Genomic DNA, 20,288 nt, shown 5'->3' on the forward strand with positions numbered 1-20,288 from the left:
AGCTACCAGAAAGGTCTTGCTTCCAGATCATATGCAAGCTGCGTTATACTGACTCAGCCCATTGGTCCATCTAGCATTGGTTGCCAGCAGTTCTGCAGGGTTTCCCTCCAAGCCTTTCCCAGCTCTACCTGGAGAGGCCGAAGTTTGAACGTGGAGCTTCTGCATGCAGAGCAGGTGCTCTGTTGTTGAACTACGGCTTTTTCTCAAAATTTTTTAGCTGCAGCTGCTGAGGACTGATCCCAGGACCTTCTGCATGCAAACTCCCACGTAGGTTGTCATGTGGAAGGGGTAGATGCCAGGGCTCCCACATATGTATGAAGCCAAGGAGTGCACCCACTTATCTTGACAATGTTCTAGAAACACAGTCTGGACTCTTTAAACGTGATGGTGGTACTCGTGTCACAGAGCCAAACCATATGCCAGTACCCACTGATGGTACCCACTCTTTATTCTTTTTTACATGTCTGTAATAAAAGCAGGACAGTCTTTTCTGCTAGCTTCACAGTCAGTGAACAGAAGGATCAGCTAGCAGAGGCTGCATGGTAGACTGGAGGATATCGTGCCAGATCAAAAAAGCAATGCTCCTCAACCAGAGGGCTTCACTTGGTTATATTAGTAAGTTTTGAACGTTCTCCTTTTGGGGAACCTTGGGTGGTATCCAATGTTAGTCCTATGTAGAGCAGACCCATTAAAATGAATAGGACTTAAGTTAGTCAAGTCTTTTCCCATTCATTTCAACAGGTCTACTCTACATAGGACTAACACTGGATACTAACCCTTGTCTGCATCAACTCCTCGGTCTGCTGAGGAACCCCCTGCATGTTTGCTGTGGAACTCCCAAGATTTTGCACAAGATTTTGAATAGTATGCTCGGGGATGCGCACTCAAGTGCTGATCTATACATCATGTACAATGAGGTGGTAGAATTCCACACTGGACTCTTTCATTCTGCAGCTGGGATATGTACTGTAAGTTATTGTTCTGAATACTCCTACACATTGAAAACAACAACACCCTGGACACAGTAAATAAGCACAACAGGGAGAGATAAAAGATGCTAAACCAGAAGAGCAGAACCTTTTTCAGCTGGAGGGCCAAATTCCATTTTGGAGAATCATTTGGGGGCTGCACTCCAGCTTCAAGCTCTTACTGCTGGTGAAGAAGTCTTAGGGGAGGCATTTCAACCCTTCAAAATTTGGGGCGGGAGGGCGGAGGGTGGAGTGAAAATCCAGGAGACCACCAATGATTGATGCTCTGTGTCTTTTCACTTACTGAAGTGAGGTCCGCGAGGCCACAGAACAGGGCCTTTTCAATTGTGGCACTGACTATGTTATACAGTAACTCAGTCCAGTGATAGTTCATAGGCTTCATCACTTCAAGCATTCCACTACTAGGTGACGGATGTGGAGCTCAATTTTATGCTGCTGCTCTTCTTTATTTGCATTGTTTTGCAATACAATTTGCAAATTGGTTATTTTATTATTTATTTATTACACTTTCATCCCAGCCTTCCCTCCAACGGGCTGATGGATGCATACATCGCTCTTTCCCAATGTTATCCTCACAGTCACATTGTGAAGTAGAGCAAGTTGAGAGAGACCATGACTGACCCAACATCATCCAGTGAGCTCCGTGGCTGAGCAGGGATTTAAACCAGAATCTCCCCAGTCTAAGTCCAAGACACTTGCCACTACATCACATTTTAGCTGTGTATTGTTGCCAGTGCTTTTTTTAAATAGAAAAATGATACACGCATTTCATAAATCAATAAAGTATATTTTAAAATTAGAAATAATCTAGCTCCGGAAGTTACTTTCAAATTATGTCAGGTTTGTTGTTGTTGTCTGGATGCCTCAAATTCCAGGGACTGGGCATGCTAGCACTTCTGGCCCTGTAGTCCAGTCAACCCTTGTGGCTCCTTACTGGTCCACACAGCTGGCAGCGAGGGCACGACTTGTGCACTCCACACAGCTCATGGGGTGTTCCCAAGGGACTGGGTACCTGGGTTTCCCAGGACAGTCCTCTTGCTCCCAGGAGCTTAGAAAGCTGCTGTCTGGAATTCCCATAATCCCTATACAATAAACTTTGGATGTGCAGTGCTCAGCATTTCTGGGCACTGCAGGTTGGACTGCCCTTTGGAAAGAATCTGGCAACCTGGCATATCTTCCTATGCTGTAACACCCATTGTTTATTCATCCCCTGGCTGAAGCATCTGAAGCGTCCATAAATCAGAGGAGTTCAGAAAGATGGGTCGCCGAAGCCAACAGCTAACTGCACCTCTTTGATCTCCTGCAATAGATCCTTGTTGACCAGCTCCAGCTGCAACTAAAGGAGAAGGAGATGAGACCGGGGCACAAATCAAGCAACTATTTAAAGATCTGTCAAGTATACTTTGGTTCAAGGAGGAAGACTGAGCCAGCTAATCCTACATCAAGGCTACACAAGACAAGCAGAAATACTGTCACTGTCAGTCTGCCAAATGCTGGTATCTGATATTAGATCTCATGTCAGGATGGTGAGACAGTGGCAAGCAAAAGCGGCAGACTCAGAAATGCCATGTTTAATTCAGCTGCATCTGCAACATATAACGTGTGTCACTTTTCATTATGGGAATATTCAGAATACAAGATGAGGTCTAATATACAGTTGCTTTTAAAACAATCTACATCTGGACACTGAGCGGTCCTTTCTATATTTGTTTCTAAATACAATCAAAACTCAAAAAAGTATTTTGGTAGTAGGAGATAAGAGTTAACTGTGACTAGACAATTCACTGAGTAATTTTCAGTGCAATCCTATGCATGATTACTCTGAAGTAAGTGCCGTTAATTTAAATGGGGCTTAGGCCCAAGTAAGTGCACACAGGCTGCCTTAGTAATTTAGTTTTTACTACACTTGCTTCAGCCTTTTGTTTAGTTTATACCATGAAGGGCAACTAGTAACAAGCATCTCTTTGAAGATTATAGAAGACTAGTGTAAAGCTCATGTCACCATGAGTGCTAATAGTCCCACTCCTTTCCCGCTTTTTTACCCCTCAGTCCCCTCACCAGAGGGGCTCATGAATAATGCAAATGTGGCTCATGCATCATGAATCCCCCCTCTGAAATTTACATGCAGTGCAGCCCCTCCCTCTCCCTTGCACACCCTGACTGGCTGCTTCTGTCCGCTTTCCCCTCCCTGCTGGTGGTGGCAGCCTAACTGTGCGGCTGCACTCGAGGCCCACCTTTGAGCCACACTGATTGGCTAAGCAGGGCTGTCTGTCATCCCGCTGGCAGAGGGGCTGCCCTGCCTGTTTGGCGCGGAGGAAATTAATTGCTATTAAAGCTTGGGCTTTGAACTTTTTTAAACTTTCAAAATTGTCTGCATGTCTACACTGCTCAAGCTTCAGTTTAAAACAAAAATGAGCAAAATCAGTTTGGTAGACCTCAAGTAATAAGCCTGACACTGCCATATTCTTATAGAAGATAGCGTTTTGTTTGCACCCTGAAGATTGCAAGAATAGCATCTTGTTTCCAAAAGAACGCATGGACTGACACACATGGTTAGAACAGGTGGTTTGGTTTTGGTTTGATGCAAACTAATTCTGTTTTGAGGTGGTGGTGGTAATTCACTTAGATCAGCTAGAGAGACCCTTTTGTATGCCCCACCTCTACTGTTCTTGGTGGGAACACATGGAAGGGCCTTCTCTGTTGTTGTGGAACATCCTGCCAATGGAGAACTGTTTGGCCCCCTCTCCAATGGTGTTCTGACTCCAGTTTAATTTTTGTTTGTTCGTTTGTTTTGGCAGGCTTTTGGCCTGATCAGTGTTTTAATTTATTATGCCTGGCTTTCTGGTTACTGTTGATTATACTTGCTGCTCATGTTTGTTTTCTTAATTTGTTTTTTTCTAAATTGTGATTGTTTTTCATTTTTGTTGTTTTTAGGCACCTTGGATATCTCACAGAAAATGAAAATGTGAGATATCCTCGTTTGAAAAAGTAATGAATGAATGAATTATTCCTGGCTTAAGCATGCATGACCTGCTAGTCACACATGCTAGTGGCCCCAGAGCCAAAACGTTACACCCCTCCACAAATCTAGCAATCCAGAGAGAGAGAGAAGGCAACAAACCTTAACAGCATATTTGTATGACTGTTCTGACTCCAGTTGCCTTCCACCCTGAAAAACAGCGATTCACAATAAGCTGATTTTGACAAGACAAGACTGCAGTTGTGAGATATTGAAAGGGGTTAATTCCATTTTGAAGAAGAATAGACAGTGGAGGAATACATCCCCCAAGGAAGAGTGTGTTTGTTGACTTCTTGAGAAAGATAAGAGAAGGATTACAACAAACAAAAGGGGATTTGTATTGCTGTTGTTGTTTTACTTCTAAGATGTTTCTCCGTTTCTATTTGACAGAGAGCATCCTTGAACCCATGTGCTTACCAGTCAAATCTCGGAAGGTGTGCTGTTTCAAGTAACACAGGCAGGCAAACACATGGAGAACTGCGTTAAGTTTGGGCATCAGAGTGCCTGAGTACCTGTTTCCGCAGAGAGCATCCTTGAACGCATCCACTTCTGTCCCCACATTGCTGCAGAGAAAAGCAAAGGACCCTGTTTGTTGCTGGATAAAACGGCCCTTTGGGAGCTCACCTGCATGCAGACTAGAGCCAGATAGGCCCACACTTCAGCATTGTTGTTGTTGAGGGCGTTGGCCTCGGACAGGGCGTCTTCTGCCTCCACCATCTCTTTGAGCTTTAGAGAGGAAGAAATATAGTTAGGTACTGATGAAAACTGAACTTTGGCAGAAGCCGTCACCACCTGCTCAGTACAGCAGCCTCATCATGAATGTCTAGGAAAGCTCTAGCAGCTCAGTGGTGAGGACACTGCACATGCTCAGGGGCACTGCCTTACTGATCATCACTTTGCACATTTCAGGACTGAGTTCTGGCAACTCTTTTTAGAAACTAATTATAGACACTGGGACCCAACCACTTCATGCTCAGTGTCAGGAAACCCCCACAGAGGAACAAGGAAGGGGTTAACTGAGAATCAGGATCCCCCGTAGATGAGGCAGGGAGCCACACAGTGATTTTTATTCATTATCTAGGTTCTGGACAAGGCTGGTGTCATAAGCCCTTGTGGCACAGAAAGAAGCTCCCATTTTTCAGGACACAACTAAGGCACAACTAAAAGGAAGGTAGGAAAATCAGAGTTTGGAAATAAGGAAGAACCAGGAACAGACTCATGGGAGTGGGGGGGGGGGTAGTGCGAGAGAGAATAAAGAGCGAGCTCTGTCCTGGGCAAAGGCAGGGGACGAAACTGGAAGGGGGAAGGCAAGGCGACCAGGATCGAGGCAAAGAGTCTTGGTCAGGTGATCCCTGCCTTGTCCTGGGCAGTGGGTGGGACATAGCCCATCCTGGATCCCTCCCTAGCACCAAACAAGGAACAGTGACATCCTGAATAATGATTTTCTTGCGCAGATAGATGACTGTGATTAGCTCTATGGCTTGAGACAGCACGGATTATTTCTTCAGGAGGCATGCCCAGAGTAGAGAATGCTTCTGCGCACTGAGGCCAATTGAAGATGATAAACATGGCAGCAGCTTCTAGAAGCCAGCTGCTTATGCACTCCAAGGTGGAGTCTGGGACTCAAAATGGAAACTGAGACACTTGGGTCAATGTGCCCAGACAGTCTACCCCAGATTAGCAGGTCCCCACACACAGGCTAGCACTAATCACTCAAACGGCTGGTTCATACATGCATGTACAGATCGCTTGATTTTTCATTACTTAAGGAATGGGAGCTGAATGTGTGAACTGCCTTGGCTGGAAGGGCACTGCAGTGGAGGGGATGCTGGAGAAAATGGAAGTTCTATCTGTTCTGTAATGGCCCACTAGCAGAAGCAGCTCTTCCCTTGATATCGTAGTCATCGAGCGATGAACATGCATGCATAAATCACTCTTCTTTTGTGTGCTCTTGCTTAATCTGCAAGTGGCTGTTATTATTTCTTGTTCATATAGCATTTAGAAGTGTACATTTTTAGAAAATAGAATATGAAAAAGGTCCTTTCAAATAAGAAAAGCAATTCAGAGAGCGTGCTATTTTAAATTTGCTAGTCGGGTGAGTGTATAGTTGTCAACATCTTTGTTCCTTCCCAGTTTCTATTTTAAAAAAAAGTGGAGAGTGTCTGGATTCCAGAGCACTCCAAGTTCTGCGGAGGGGACTACAGCACACATCCTCCACATTCACATGATCCTTAGTTCAGTCTCTGGTACGCCCAGCTAAAAGATAACAGGGCTTGGTGGGTGGGGGAAACCCTTCTCTGCCTGAGGCCCAGGAGAGACGCTGCTAGTCAGAGTAGGAGACAACACTGGGCTCGTTATATCAATGGCCTGACAGTATAAGGCAACTCCCTATGCTTGTATGGCCGTCATTCATTTTCCTGTGTCCATTAGGACCCATTGGCTGCATCAGAGGGAGAGGCGGGTTCATGAGGCCCCCTCCATTGGTTCTGCTGGCTAATTGCCACTTGACCCCTCCGCTGGCTCTGGTGTGGCGGTCCTAGTTCACCCTCCCTTCAACGTTGTTTACCTGACTAAGGTCCCTCCCCCACCCCAGGCAAAAGAAAAGCTGCTAAATGCCTTGTGCGGCAAGTAGCAGTTTTGAGAGCTGTGTGTGATTTTCACTGGGAAAATGGCAGGGGTGGGGGTTAAAAAACACTTGCCCAGCACCACAGTCTCCATCTTAATCTTGCCCCCACCCCACTGCTATTAACACCTTTCTTTAAAAGTGGGCTTGCCTAGTCACAGATTTCACATTTCTTGTTTCATTTTGCCCTTAAACTGTAACCCTGCCTTCAGTGCAAAGGCAGTATAGAAATGTAAACAACAAATGAACAAAAGAAAACGTTCCATGAACTTACGACATCACCACGGTTACTTGGATGGCACAATCATTCAGAAAAAAAGCATCTCTGACCAATTCTTGATACTGGCTGGTAAACTGCAGTGTCTGTGCAAAGCACAGCGATCAGTCACAAAACTAATGGTTTGCTCATAGCAAGGCTTTGCTTCGCTGAAGTTCCCAGTCAGGACGCAGAGATGGCCTTTCTGTTGTTGTTCAGTTGTGTCCGACTCTTCGTGACCTCATGGACCACAGCATGCCTTTCTGGGCCCCCCTAAATTCCCCCCTGTGAACACCACCCCTGGCAGCTGGGTAAGGACCACAGGAAACTGCTTTATATCAGGCCAGACCATTGGTCCATCTTGCTCAGCACTGCCTACACTGACTGGCAGACAGGGATCTTTCTTAGCCCTACCTAGAGATGCTGGGGATTGAGCGTGTGACCATCTGCACACAAAGCCGGTGCTCTGCCACTGAGCTGTGGCACTCTGCATCCAAAGCAGCTGAGTTCCTTACCCTGTAGCAGGCAATTCCCACTCCCAGCCATGTGAGACAAGAAGGTGATTTCTTACTGGCCATCAGATAGATGTACTTTGCTTTGTCGTACTGCCAAAAGAAAAGATTGGCGAGTTACTCTCGATGCCGTGGCTGTTTACACGGCACTCTGGCAATTTGATTCTGGATAGAGGCTTTCTCCAGCCACCCTTACGAAAAAAGATCCACAAGAAGGTGATTTCTTACTGGCCATCACAAGAAGGTGATTTCTTACTGGCCATCACAAGAAGGTGATTTCTTACTGGCCATCAGATAGATGTACTTTGCTTTGTCGTACTGCCAAAAGAAAAGATTGGCGAGTTACTCTCGATGCCGTGGCTGTTTACACGGCACTCTGGCAATTTGATTCTGGATAGAGGCTTTCTCCAGCCACCCTTACGAAAAAAGATCCATAGATAACAATATAACCACACTTGTCTATGTGACCTGCCAGAGATGAGTGGCTGGAGGCGGCTCATAAATCTTTGGAACCAATAACAGAAAACTGGGTTGCGGGGAGGGTGGAGTTCTGCTCCTCCACTGTTAAAGCAAGCTTACGATTTATTATTGCTATCTATTCTTTATACAGCACCATGAATTTATCTTGCGCTTTGCAGCATAAGCAAAAAAAAGACGGTCCCTGTAGGAAAGGGATTACAATTTGCAGAACATATTAAGCACCTTGCTGGATCAGTCCAAAAGGCCAACTAGTCCCGCGTCCCATTTCAAACAGTGATCAACTAGACTCATCCAGGAAGCCCCCAAGCAGGGCTAGAAGGCACCAGCTCTCCCCTGCTGTAGCCCCAGACCCCCAAACAACTGGCATTCAGAGGTATAATGCCTCTACCCATGGAGGTTTCAACTAGCTATCATGTCAAGATTGCCAGTTCTCCCAGCACTCCTCACCTCCTTCCCTTCCAGATAGATGGATCCCAACCGCAGGTACACAAAATGCATATCCTTTGCATCAGTCACAAAACTAATGGTTCGCTCATAGCAAGCCTTTGCTTCGTTGAAGTTCCCAGTCAGGAAGCAGAGATGGCCTTTCTGGGCCCAAACCTCCGGATTCTGCACAAACGAAATTGTGGTGGAGAATTTTGATTTTTTTCAATGCTTTCTGTAGGAGAAATTGACAGAGGAGAGCTTTGTCTAGCACATAGGTGGCAGCCAATCTGTGGCACAGGCCAATGGGGGCTGCGGAATGCTTGGACAGGCCAAACGTGCTGTTCAGCTCTCCGGTGCAGGGCTGCTGCTGGCTCTTTACCTCAGTAGTCTAGGGACAAGTGCCGCGCGGCAGCTTGGATATGTACTGTGCAGCGAAGAGGTAGCTGTGTACGTCTCTTGCAGCAAAACGGCAACAGCCTTGTGCCACCTTAAAGGTTACGGAGTAAACTTTTTTGACCTAGGTCTACTTCTTCGCATACTTGAAGTGTTATCCTCAGTTGGGGGGGGTGCATGTGCGTGCGCACACACATACATGGATATAGAGGAAAAAATGTAAACAGTAAGGTCCAAGAGCAATGAAAGAGAGCCAGTGCGGTGTAGTGGTTGGAGTGTTGGACTGGGAGTCAGGAGATCCAGGTTCTAGTCCCCATTCGGCTGTGGAAGCTCACTTGGTGACTTTGGGCCAGTCATAGACTCTCAGCCCAACCTACCTCACAGGGTTGTTGTTGTGAGGATAAAATGGAGAGAAGGAGGATTATATACACCGCCTTGGGTTCCTTTGGGAGGAAAAAAGGTGGGATATAAATGTAAGAAATAAAATAAATAATAAATAAATAAATGCAGACATAATGCCTATGACATCATTAACACGATGCTTTCAGTTCCTTTGGGTGTGAGTCTTTAGAGGTGTCTTCCTTATGCAGCTGGGGTGGGGCGGACTGGCACAGTGCTAAAAAGAGATACTTGCCATGTAATCAATCTGGACAGCCATTTCGAGGCATTCTTCTGTCTTGCCAAATTCGTTCTTGAGCAAGTATGTCTGGGCCAGCGCCAGGTAGTAATCGCAGCTGGGACCTCCTTGAGGGCAGAGCAGTTCATGCGCTAATGCCCTGTGAACAAACTAAGAGGGAAAAGACAGCCCTGGGGTTGCCACACAGCTGCAGGGATGAAAATGGTGCAGTCACAGCCTGGACCGACTTTCCAGTCTGCTCATCCCTGCTGCCTCTAGCCTTCTTTCTCAGCCAGCTTCGTCTGCTCCCTCAATAGCCTTTGATGGCCTCTTGTTCACCTGGCTATTAGTTTTCCACGGTCCTACATGGCTGGCTCAGGAATGCTGGGACTTGTAGGAATTTTTTCAGCCTAAACATGCATAGGACTGCACCCTAATCCACCAGTTAAAGCTTGCAACCCTGGTAACTTCCCATCAAGTGGATCATGACCATCTTGCAGCCACCTCCATCCCCAGTCGATTCCCCACTCACCTGGATGGCATTGACCTCCATCAAGAAGCTTATTGTCTCCATGAAGATGGTGGTGGTGGGCTGTGAGGAAGGGATCACCACGCAAGGCTCTGTTTCAAATGCAACCACAGCAGCTTTGGCCGCTTCTGAAATGAAGTGAACAAAATCAAGGCATTTAAGGGCTCCTCTTCAAAATTAAGAACCACTCTCCAGTGTCTTTCTTTGGTTCTCAACGGTTCAGTTTGTTAACGAAACAAAGTGAACCACTGAGCCTTTAAACCACTGGACCATGAAACAAAAAACACTTCTTTTTCCAATTAAACTTTTAAGCAAACTTATTTTAAAAAGGTAAAGGTAAAGGTGTCCCCAACCAGTCGTGTCCGACTCTAGGGTGCGGTGCTCATCCCCGTTTCTAAGCCGAAGAGCCAGCTGTCCGAATATGCTTCCGTGGTGATGTGGCCGGCATGACTGAACACCGAGGTGCACGGAACGCTGTCACCTTTCCCGCAGAGGCGGTACCTGTTTATCTACTTGCAATTTCTTGCTTTCGAACTGCTAGGTTGGCAGAAGCTGGGACTGAAGACGGGAGCTCACTCCATCACGCAGCACTCGGGTCTCGAACTGCTGTCCTGCCAACCTTCCAGTCTGCAGTTCAGCATCTTAACCAACCAAGCAACCCCTCTCCCCAACTGTACCCCCACACAACCCCCCCAAATAAGGTTTGGAACTGCAAATTGGCATTTACCTATAAACGGACAGGCAAAACAGCAATGGGGCTGAGGGGGAATTCTGATCACACTAAACAAAGCCTTAGCCAAACAAATAGTCTGTCAAGATCAGGAAATGTGAAATAGGTACAGTGCTAGCTGGTTGGTTCAGCTCCTTCTGTTCAAAGGAAATAATTTTAATTCTGCTTCCAGCTAATTGTTGAAAAACAGTGCTTCAGCAGCACTAAAGAACTCTGGTCCATCTAGCCCAGCTTTGTTTCCTGTGACTGGTAGCAGCTCTGCAAGGTATGAAGCAGAGGCCCTTCCTTTTCAGAGGATTGACCCAGGAGCCTCCTATATGCAAAGCCTGGGCCCTCTTCCAGGCCACTGTCCAATTCTCTGCCCAAAGATACCAGCACCATGTTATGCATGTTTGTCAGTGGCTTCCAGCAGCCAGTCCCCAATCAGCTAGATGGAGAGAGGCTTCACAATGCCTTGCTAGGGGAGGGGAGAGGAAGAGGGGAGATTGAAAGACGAGCTGAGATGGGGCGGGGAGCAGCGCTCTGCCGCCACCTCCTCCCCTGTAGTCCTTCCTTCCTGCCAACCCTAAAACCTTGTGGGGCATGCTCAATTGCATACCCCCAAGGTGGGATGGGGGACCACGATGGTGGTGGAAGCAGGATGAAAGATAGAAGAAACCTCCCCTTGACTAGCATAGCGGTGCCTGGTCTATGGGTCTGCTTTGTTTGGCTCTGCTAAGGAGTAGGAGGCGTAACTCCTCTGTGGGTGGTCACTCTGCCCATAGCTAGGACCATTCTACTACTGGAAAGATCACCCTATGCAATCCAGACCCGTCTACTTCTACAAGAACACATGCATTTGATTTTCGCAGGTGCATCCCTCAGACTACTGGCATGCTATCGTGCCAATCTGTAGCACCAAGAGCGGCATTGCAGCTCATGTGGTTATTCCTTGCACGCCAGGCTTGTGGCCCCTAACCTTTCTGAGAGCCCATCTTGATTCTACTGGACACCGTCGACAGCCGTTTGGATAACTTGAGTGCTGCATCTTCTTCAGGTAGGCGAAGGGTTATGACTGGCTCTTGAGAGTCTGTTCGGGTTTTCATGGAGGTGTCTGGAACTTCATCAGAAGCTACAGGGAAATCAACATCAATGGGAAAACAGAAACAAACCTGGGTTCAAATATATCCGAATGGATAGCAGGCCTCTGTTCAACAGAAATAAGTCCTTCCCCCCATTCCTGCCACACACAAAAACCCATGTCCTGTTTGGCTGGGAGCCCTATAGGAACGTCTTGGGTTAACCAATGGTGAGGACATTCTGTTAGTAGCTGGATGCCTGTGGATCAAGGCCACTTCCTGTTTTCCCAGCATTTTACTGCTGTGTTTACTCTTTGCCCTTTAATAAGACCTTCTTCTCTGGCTACAGATGTCAGCTTATTTCTCCTCCATCTTGCAAATTGCTTCATGCTGAACCAGTGCTGACATTTCTGAGGAGCCAGAGCCTGAAACCTGCCTCCAGGCCACATCTGTTGGCTCAGAAACCCCATCCTGTAATCCCAAATGGCTAATGGTGAGCTATGCGTAAGGCACCAGGGGTCTCAACCCGGGGATTCTGCCAAGGAAACAGTGAAAGAGAAAGGAAAGCCCAGGCATTACAAAAGTGACAAAGATTATAAAAAAGGGGTACCTGATACCAGGTGAAAGAATGTAATGTACCAGTGGAAGTAATTACAAAAATGATTCTATTATTGTTAACCGAAGAGCCTTCTATCGGATGGAATGCAGGTCCAATGCATTTTTTTTAAGTATTTGGCAAATACTTAAAAAAATTGAACTTCCTTGTACTTATTTGGAAGCATCATCTTTCAGGACTGCTGGAGTCCGACAGTTAGTCTATCTAGTCAAGTATTGTCTATTCTGAGAGGCAGTGATTCTCCCAAGTCTCAGTAAGGTATTGTCCCCAGCCCTGCCCTCTGAGGTCTTAAGGATTGAAGATGGGAGCTTCTGCAGTCAATACACATGCTCTATAGCCTTAGGAACATCCGAAGACTTGAGGAGGCTTGTAAAACACTTTTGCTCCCCCAGTGCCTCTTGCGTCTGCCACCAGGAGCCCCAAATGCCTCCCATCTGAGAGCCCAACCAGGTCCATCTCTACTGAGGTTTAGCAGTGCTCCCAGATTGTTCGCTGGGCACCTTGTTCTCCTAAAAGAACCTAAGGATCAGACCAAAGGCCTATCTTGCCCAGCATCCTGCTTCTCAGAGTGGCCTAACTGCTGCCCCAATGGGAAGCCCCCAAGCAGGACATGAAGGGAATAGCCCCCTCCCGCTCCTATTCCCCAGCAGCTGGTATTTAGAGGTGTGCTGCCTCTGATACTGGAGGCAACACAGAGCCATCACTATTAGTAGCTACAGAAAGAAAGAGCTGCCAAAGAAGTGTGGCATGTTCTCCACATTTAAGACAGACAAAACTGATCCCCTGGTACACATCTTTTGACGCTTTTTCATGGTGATTCTCATGGCACTTGTGATAATACATGGTTGTATTATTTTTTGTGACTAACCCTAGAGGTGCACTTGAACTTGTGTTGGAAGAGGGTCATACTCCCCTTATACAAATCTATGGTGTGACCACATAATACTGTGTACAGTTCTGGTCACTGCACCTAAAAAGGGTATTGTAGAAAGGGCCAAAAAGGGCAGCTAAAATGATTGAGGGGCTGGAGCGGATCCATTATGAGGAAAGGTTACAACAGCTGGGCTTGTTTAGCTTGGAAAAAAGGAGGGTAAGGGGAGACATGTGCGAGGTGTACCAAATTATGCATGGTGTGGATAATGTGGATAGGGAGATATTTCTCTCTGACTTTCATAATACTAGAACTGCGCTCATCCCATGAAGCTGATTGGTGGGTAATTCACGACAGATAAAAGGACTTCTTCACACAGCACATGGTTAAACTATGGAATTTGCTATCACAAGATGTAGCGATGGCCACCAATTTGGACAGCTTTAGAAGGGGATTGGACAAATTCATGGAGGAGAAGGCTATCGATGGCTACTAGTTCTGATGCCTCCATGCTACCTCCAGTATCAGAGGCACTATGCCTATGTCCACCAGTTGCTGGGGAACATGGGCGGGGGAGTGATAGGCCCTTGGTCTGATCCAATGATGTTACCTTCTTCTGATTCTTGTGTTCTTAAGATTTCTGTGTAAAAATCTTCTTGTCCTGTATGAGACCTCCTGATTCATTGATTGCATGCCACTATATGAGCCCTTACAGCCCAGACATAGGTACCACCATAATGAGAATTAGGCCTCAGAGAGGGAGCCCAGAACAGGCCACTCACACGCACCCCTTGGCAATGGCTCTGTTAGCATAATGTATTCTGCTTGCTTTGAACTTGAAGAACTTTTCTGTGGTTGGAAAAAGGTGGGAGCTCTGACTTGCAGCAGACAAACTCTGCCTTCCTCCAGAGCCTGTTGTCTGCCACTATCCCAGAGGCCATGTCTCAGCTTACCCATCTCGTCCCTGGAAATGACGATAGACTGTGCCCGTGAAGCGGGGGCAGACAGAATCCTTCGCCCACCTACATCCACAATCTCAGGTGGTGGTCTCTCCCTAGCCAGGCGAGCCTTCTGGAGTTTGGTAGCCTCATGAAATGCATTCTCCACCCTAATGTCATTCTCCTGGATATCATAGAATAGCCCTAAAGGAAAAGCAAGAGAATGGCATCAGGATAAATCACTACAGGGAGAAGGGGACCCAGAACCTTTCAGGGGACTGGAAACAAAGCCCTGTGAGGAGAGACTGAAAGAACTGGGCATCTTTAGCCTTGAGAAGAGAAGACTGAGGGGAGATATGGTAGCGCTCTTCAAGTACTTGAATGGTTGTCACAGAAAGGAAGGACAGGATCTCTTCTCGATCATCCCAGAGGGCAGGACACAGAATAATGGGCTCAAGTTACAGGAAGCCAGATTCTGGCTGAACATCAGGAAAAATGTCCTGACTGTTAAAGCAATACAACAATGGAACCAATTGCCTAGGGAGGTGGTGGGCTCTCCCACACTGAACGCATTCAAGACGAGGCTGGACAGTCATCTGTCAGGGATGCTCTGACTTGGATTCCTGCATTGAGCAGGGAGTTGGACTCAATGGCCTTGTAGGCCCCTTCCAACCCTAAAATTCTATGTCTCTGTGAACCTGAAGCACCCTCAACTGACCAGGTGCCTTAATGGGCCATGGGTTTCCTTCCCAGGAAGGAACAAGGGGAGAGTTCTTCTCAGAGAAGGGTGAAGATGCCTAGGCTGTATCATCAAAGCAGTGGGTCTGGGAGGAGGAGGGGAAGGAATGAGCAAGGTATCAGATTTTGAACCAAACCAGAATCAAAGCAATATTTAATTTATTATTACATCTTTATACTGCCCAATAGCTGAAGCTCTCTGGGTGGTTCACAATTAAAACCATAAATTTTTCATAAGATACATTGTAAAAGTTTAAATGTTTAAAACTACCGTATAAAATAAGAGTAAAAACTAAGATAAAAACTAACTGCAACACAAATATTTAAAATACAGTGACAGATTTAAAACAACAGAACGAAAAGACTACAATGCCTGGGAAAATGAAAAGGTCTTCACCTGGCGCCAGAAAAAGTACAAAGTAGGTGCCAAGCAAGCCTCTCTGGGGAGTTCATTCCACAATTGAGGTGCCACAGCAGCAAAGGCCCTCTTCTTGGTAGCCACCCACCTCACTTCCTTTGGCAGGGGCTCCTAGATCGCTGAAAATGATCTTAGGATCCAGGCAGGTACATATGGAAGGAGGTGATCCTTCAGATAACCTGGCCCCAAGCCATTTAGAGCTTTGAATGTTAATACCAGCACTTTGAATCGGGTTCAGAAATGGACTGGCAGCCAGTGCAGATGGAAAAGGACTGGCATAATATGATCACGTTGGACAACCCCTGTCTACTTACCTGAGAACAAAGCTACCTGTGCATGTGCAGATGGAATCTTATAACAGAGAGCTACACCCAGTACTGATGGAGACAATATAACAAAAAGCATCAACAAGACCACTCAAGCAAATCTAGTTGACCTCGTACCTAAGATAGTCCAGGCCTGAATGCTGGATGGCTCCAGGCAGGTGGCATCCTCGAAGAAGACCTCGGCCTCTTCATAGTTCTCCAGCATCACAGCCATGATACCGCAGAGCAGCACACTGGGCAAGTGGAAAACAAAGAAGTAGCACCCAAATGCAAAAACAGCCCTTTACACTGTAGAACATGGAAGTTCCTGCCGCAATAAGTTTCGTCCAGAGGGATTCTATGCATGCGTGTTCAGAAGTAAGTCCCACTCTTTTCAATGGAGCTTGCTACTCCCAGATCAGTGTGCATAAGATAACCTTTTCACACAGGCTTTTCCCTGGGCTGTAACTGCTTCTGGGGTTTACCTTGGTTTTACCTGGTATTTTAAACTTTTAACAATTTTATATTGTGTTTTTTCAAGTTGTATTTTATGGTTTTGATTGTGAACTGCCCAGAGAGCATCGGCTCTTGGGCAGTATAAAAATGTAACAAACAAACAAAGAAAGTTGGGAATTCTTGAGACTAACAAAAAGAATGTTGTGATGAGACATATCACTCTTCCCCAACCTGGTGCCCTCCAGATGTGTTGGGCATGGCTGGCTGGGGGATGCGGAGTAGCTCAACACATCTGGAGGGCACCAGGTTTGGAAAGGCTCAGGCACACAGCCTTGATTTGGGACATATTGTGAACAGCATGGACACCTTTCCCTTCCACTAAACCCCTGCAGTAGCATATGACACAGAGGCTCCCAAGTCCAGCTACCCCATCTGTGTACCTCTTTTTCTTAAACAGAAAGGGGGGTGGGAAGGATGGGGTCATGTTACAGTTCATATTAATCTCTGTGTGTTACATCCAGAGTATACATTACTTAATGTCAAGGGCAGAACTGCCAAGCCACTCCTCTATCAGGTGAACCCTCCTGGTGCAAGATAAGTGTCCAAACAGGGCCACAGTGCTCCCCTCCAAGGCGTACCTGTGCAGGTGATTGGGATCCAGCCCAACAGCTTCGCGGAAACACTCCTGGGCTTTGAGGTTGTTCTCAGTCAGCAGACAGAATGCTCCATAATCCAGCCAGCTCTGGATATCCTGGCGGTCACGAGCCAATCTCTGGGGGTGGGGGGTGGGGGCACAGAAGTATCATTACATGAGTCAGGTCTCTGCTCCTGGGCTTAGAATTGGATAGATGAGAATCAGAACTGGGGCTCAATCTTCCTGATGATTCACCATATCGTTGCTCATCTCCAAAGGCCAACTGGCACTGTATGATCTTTATCTGATTTTATTTCAGTCTTGGGGTTTGTGAGATGTCCCTCACTTGCACAACATCCCTGCAGAGGTTCTCAAATACGAATCTATCCTTCTGACCCAAATCGCTCAGTCAATCAGGCCTAGCTCAAAAACAGCAGATAAGGTGGTAAAATTCTTCTTGGACTATAGCACTTCAGACTGCAGTTGATGGGAACTGCTTCCCTATGGGCATGGGGGGCCATGCACATAGAAAACTAGTATGTCAGGGAGGAAGCTAGCCTAGAAATATTCTCCTTTGTATGCCAGCTTTCTATATGTGGGGAGTTTATATGGAGGAGCATTCAATCAGATGGCCCTTGCCTGCAGTCCAAAGTGATATAGTCCAGAACTAGTTTTACCGTTTGAACCGCTGGCCTTATACCCTATGACACAAAATACTTCCACTAAAGTCTCACTAAGAAAGTGTCAGTAGGCTTCACTGGTTCAACAACAACGTGCCTCCCCAACATCCTGCCTCTGGTTGGAATACACTAATGCCTCCTGCAAAATCCCAACCCCCTCCCCCAGATTATGGCCACCATTGAGGCACCAGAATACAAATGACTAAAATATCCTTTCTAAATGTCTCCAATTCTGCCTGAAAACCAGAAAGACTCTCTGTTCTCGCAGCTGTTCTGCGTGGAGAGAAGGAATTCTGTCACCTCCTGGTAGTAAGTCGTTGCCATATCATAGTCTCCGTTGACTTGGGCTTCACGGGCAAAGAGCCGGAGCTGCTCAGAGGTGGTGAAGGTGGGAGGAGGAGGGCTTGGGCTCTGCTGGGACAGCACCTGGCCAAGGGCAAGGAAATACAAGAACATTCTAGAGCATACAGTTCAACCAGTTAGAGGCTCACATGCATTTAACACTTGAAAAGGATTTTCAATACATTGGGGGGGGGGGCATTCTGATGACCCCCCTCACATTTTCAAAGAAGGCATGAGGGGGTTGCAGGTCCATATGGGCTCACCTTGTCCCCAGTGGCCCTGTCCAAGAAGATCCCTGCTCGTGTGGAGGAGCTCTACACACGGACGTCCACACCAATGCAGAGCCCCATCTCACATGCACCGAACGTGCATACAAGGGGACAGGGCTGCCAGGCACAGCAGGGCAAGTTTGCATGGCTCCACAGCCCTCTCAACGATTTGTTGAATGCAGTGGCTGGGGCCAATCCCCTGCTATGGACGGAGGCAGATGCCTGGCATCTCTCAAGAAGCGTGACAATGTGGCACACAAGAACAGACTTCTGGAACCCCCACCATCAGTATCCAAGGCACAGACTTGTATTTTTATATCAAAACCTCAGCTAGAGTATAACAACATCCATCACCGATTCGTGTTCTAGGCTTCATCTGATAGTCCCCCAGATAGCCCCTTGTGAAGGTTTGAGGCCTACAGAGGCAAAGTAAAAAGGTCAGGTCTAGAGGCCTGGGCATTTTTGTTGGGAGGGGGTATCCCTGACAGGAGTAGTTTCATTTCCCTGGTTAGTTTCATCTTCCTGAGTTAAGTTTCATTTCTCTAGGTTTGAAACAGTACTTTTGGTTTTGGGGAAGGAGTGTCAGGGTTGCCTCTGAGCACAAGGAGTGGCATAGTAGCTCAGATTCTGAAGAAGAATTGCAAGACATGGGGGAGGAAGTTTCCCAGGCTTGTCCAGAGATGGAGACACTGACTCCTCAGGCTTCAAAGGCCCAGCTGGGCAGAGAGGGCCTCTCTTCACACACTCCTGTGAGAGACAGCGAACAGGGAGAGGTGGGGCTTGGAGAGCCTGAATTCTTAAGACACCAGGTGCAGACGCAGAGCCAAGACAGAGAAGGCAGGGGCCGGAGCTTAGATGGTCTGCCTGATTGGCCCGGCGTGAACAGCTCCGCTTAGAGGCCTCACGAGAGAGAGGGAGATCCCTCCGCCCCTTAAGTTAGGATAGTAGCCTGCCTTTTCTTCAAATGGTGGGCAACTTTTGTAGCTTTCTTTTGAACTCCCTGAAGGCATTTCCTTTGTAGGCTGTGAGTCACTGACAATCTGTATGTCCCATTGAAGTAAGTGGATTAAAAACTGTGGATTGAAGCCTTTTGTCTGTGTTTTGATTTGGCTTTTGAAGTTTTCAGCAGGGGCAAAGGGAATCCTGACAAGGAGGGGATAAAAAGGACAGAAAGCCAGTGAGAGAGATAGAGAGGAAGACCAAAGAGTCAGGAAGACCACAGCCTGAAGAGAGAACAGGAAGAAGCAGCCTGGAGAAGTCTAAGTGCAGCTAGGGCAGAGGAACTTGCGGTTTTGCAACCTTTATTTTCTCTTAATGCTTTTTGTATCCCTCAGCTCTATTCTGTAAACACCTTTAGTTGTGATTTGCTTGCTTTAATTTACCAGTAAACTGTTGGGTCTAGAGAGTCAATCACCCCACGCCTACAGCCTAAACCCCACGTTATTGGAAAGGGGAAGGTAAAAGAAGGAAAGTGGGACTCTTAAGGAGGCAAGAGATCCTTAAGGAGTTGCTCAGGGGGTCCAGGTCATAAGGCGAGCCCTGACACCCCTACAATAAAAAAAAAGCAGTGGTGCATTGCTGCAGGACATTTAAGGATACAGCTCTGTCTTCTAGTCTTGCTGACCTGATTCAAAGCCACATGCATCTGATCCACCAGGTACACGTACAACTCGCTCAGGAAAGCTTGGAGCTCATTCAGATTGTTGAATGCCGTTGTTTTCAAGTACTTCTCCCTCACAATTTTCACAACAGCGTGCTGCAGGGAACACAAAGTCTCCACTTGACCACAAGAACCCAAACACTTTTTGAGGCAGGGGACAACAGTGTGTCAGGAGATGCCAATTTCAACTGCCCTGTAGACAGAGATGTAAAATTTCTGGAAATGTTGAGGCCGTGGAAAAAAACCGTTTTTCCCTGGGGGGGGGGGGGGGGGTTGGAGAAAACTAGAAATATTGGGAAAAATAAGCAATACTTTTTTAAAGCACTCTTTACAGATCTAAAGTCACTTCGTTGCTTTAAGATAGCCTTCCCCAACCTGGTGCCCCCCCCATATTTTGAACTTCAGCTCCCATCAGCCTCAAGCTGCATGGCAAATGGTCAGGAATGCTGGGCATTGTAGTCTAAAACATCTGGTGGGCATCAGGTTGGGGGAAGACTGCTTTAGGAACATAAAGCAGCGTTTCTGTTCCTAAAGTTATTTTATGTATCATTTGGTTTGCTCATAAAATTATCATTATATTTTAAAACTTTCAAAAGCAAACTCAGTTAGTAAATTTGTAATTATTGTCTGAATAAACTATACTTTTACACTTAATGTACCAAACATAATGTTATGACCAAACCAACATATACATGTTTTAGGTTCCTATTTAAAGTCTGACCAGAGTGAA

The 20,288-nt window shown here is 46.7% G+C and overlaps 1 protein-coding gene across 7 annotated transcripts in view; it reads right to left on the reverse strand.

The window, feature by feature from the left end:
• Nucleotides 1-1,411: 1,411 nt before the first annotated feature.
• Nucleotides 1,412-20,288, reverse strand: part of CFAP70 (cilia and flagella associated protein 70) — a 43,533-nt gene continuing 24,656 nt past the window's right edge. For 2 of the 7 annotated variants that reach the window (XM_084818833.1, XM_084818834.1), the window contains 13 exons: nucleotides 19,523-19,654; nucleotides 17,588-17,713; nucleotides 16,612-16,745; nucleotides 15,656-15,771; nucleotides 14,072-14,260; nucleotides 11,532-11,684; nucleotides 9,847-9,971; nucleotides 9,333-9,485; nucleotides 8,327-8,488; nucleotides 7,403-7,492; nucleotides 4,633-4,734; nucleotides 4,111-4,158; nucleotides 1,412-2,325 (listed from right to left, as the gene is read on the reverse strand). In XM_084818833.1, coding sequence (XP_084674959.1) covers nucleotides 2,239-2,325; nucleotides 4,111-4,158; nucleotides 4,633-4,734; nucleotides 7,403-7,492; nucleotides 8,327-8,488; nucleotides 9,333-9,485; nucleotides 9,847-9,971; nucleotides 11,532-11,684; nucleotides 14,072-14,260; nucleotides 15,656-15,771; nucleotides 16,612-16,745; nucleotides 17,588-17,713; nucleotides 19,523-19,654 — 1,617 coding nt within the window. In that variant the 3' untranslated portion in view covers nucleotides 1,412-2,238. Of the gene's footprint in view, nucleotides 2,326-4,110; nucleotides 4,159-4,632; nucleotides 4,735-7,402; nucleotides 7,493-7,553; nucleotides 7,718-8,326; nucleotides 8,538-9,332; nucleotides 9,486-9,846; nucleotides 9,972-11,531; nucleotides 11,685-14,071; nucleotides 14,261-15,655; nucleotides 15,772-16,611; nucleotides 16,746-17,587; nucleotides 17,714-19,522; nucleotides 19,655-20,288 lie in introns of those variants that run through there. The other 5 variants (XM_084818838.1, XM_084818835.1, XR_014785590.1 and 2 more) reach the window with 4 other exon arrangements.

Source organism: Heloderma suspectum, chromosome 12, assembly GCF_057233095.1.
Source record: "Heloderma suspectum isolate Gila_16-S chromosome 12, 16-S_ref, whole genome shotgun sequence".
In the NCBI taxonomy this organism is placed as follows: Eukaryota; Metazoa; Chordata; class Lepidosauria; order Squamata; family Helodermatidae; genus Heloderma; species Heloderma suspectum.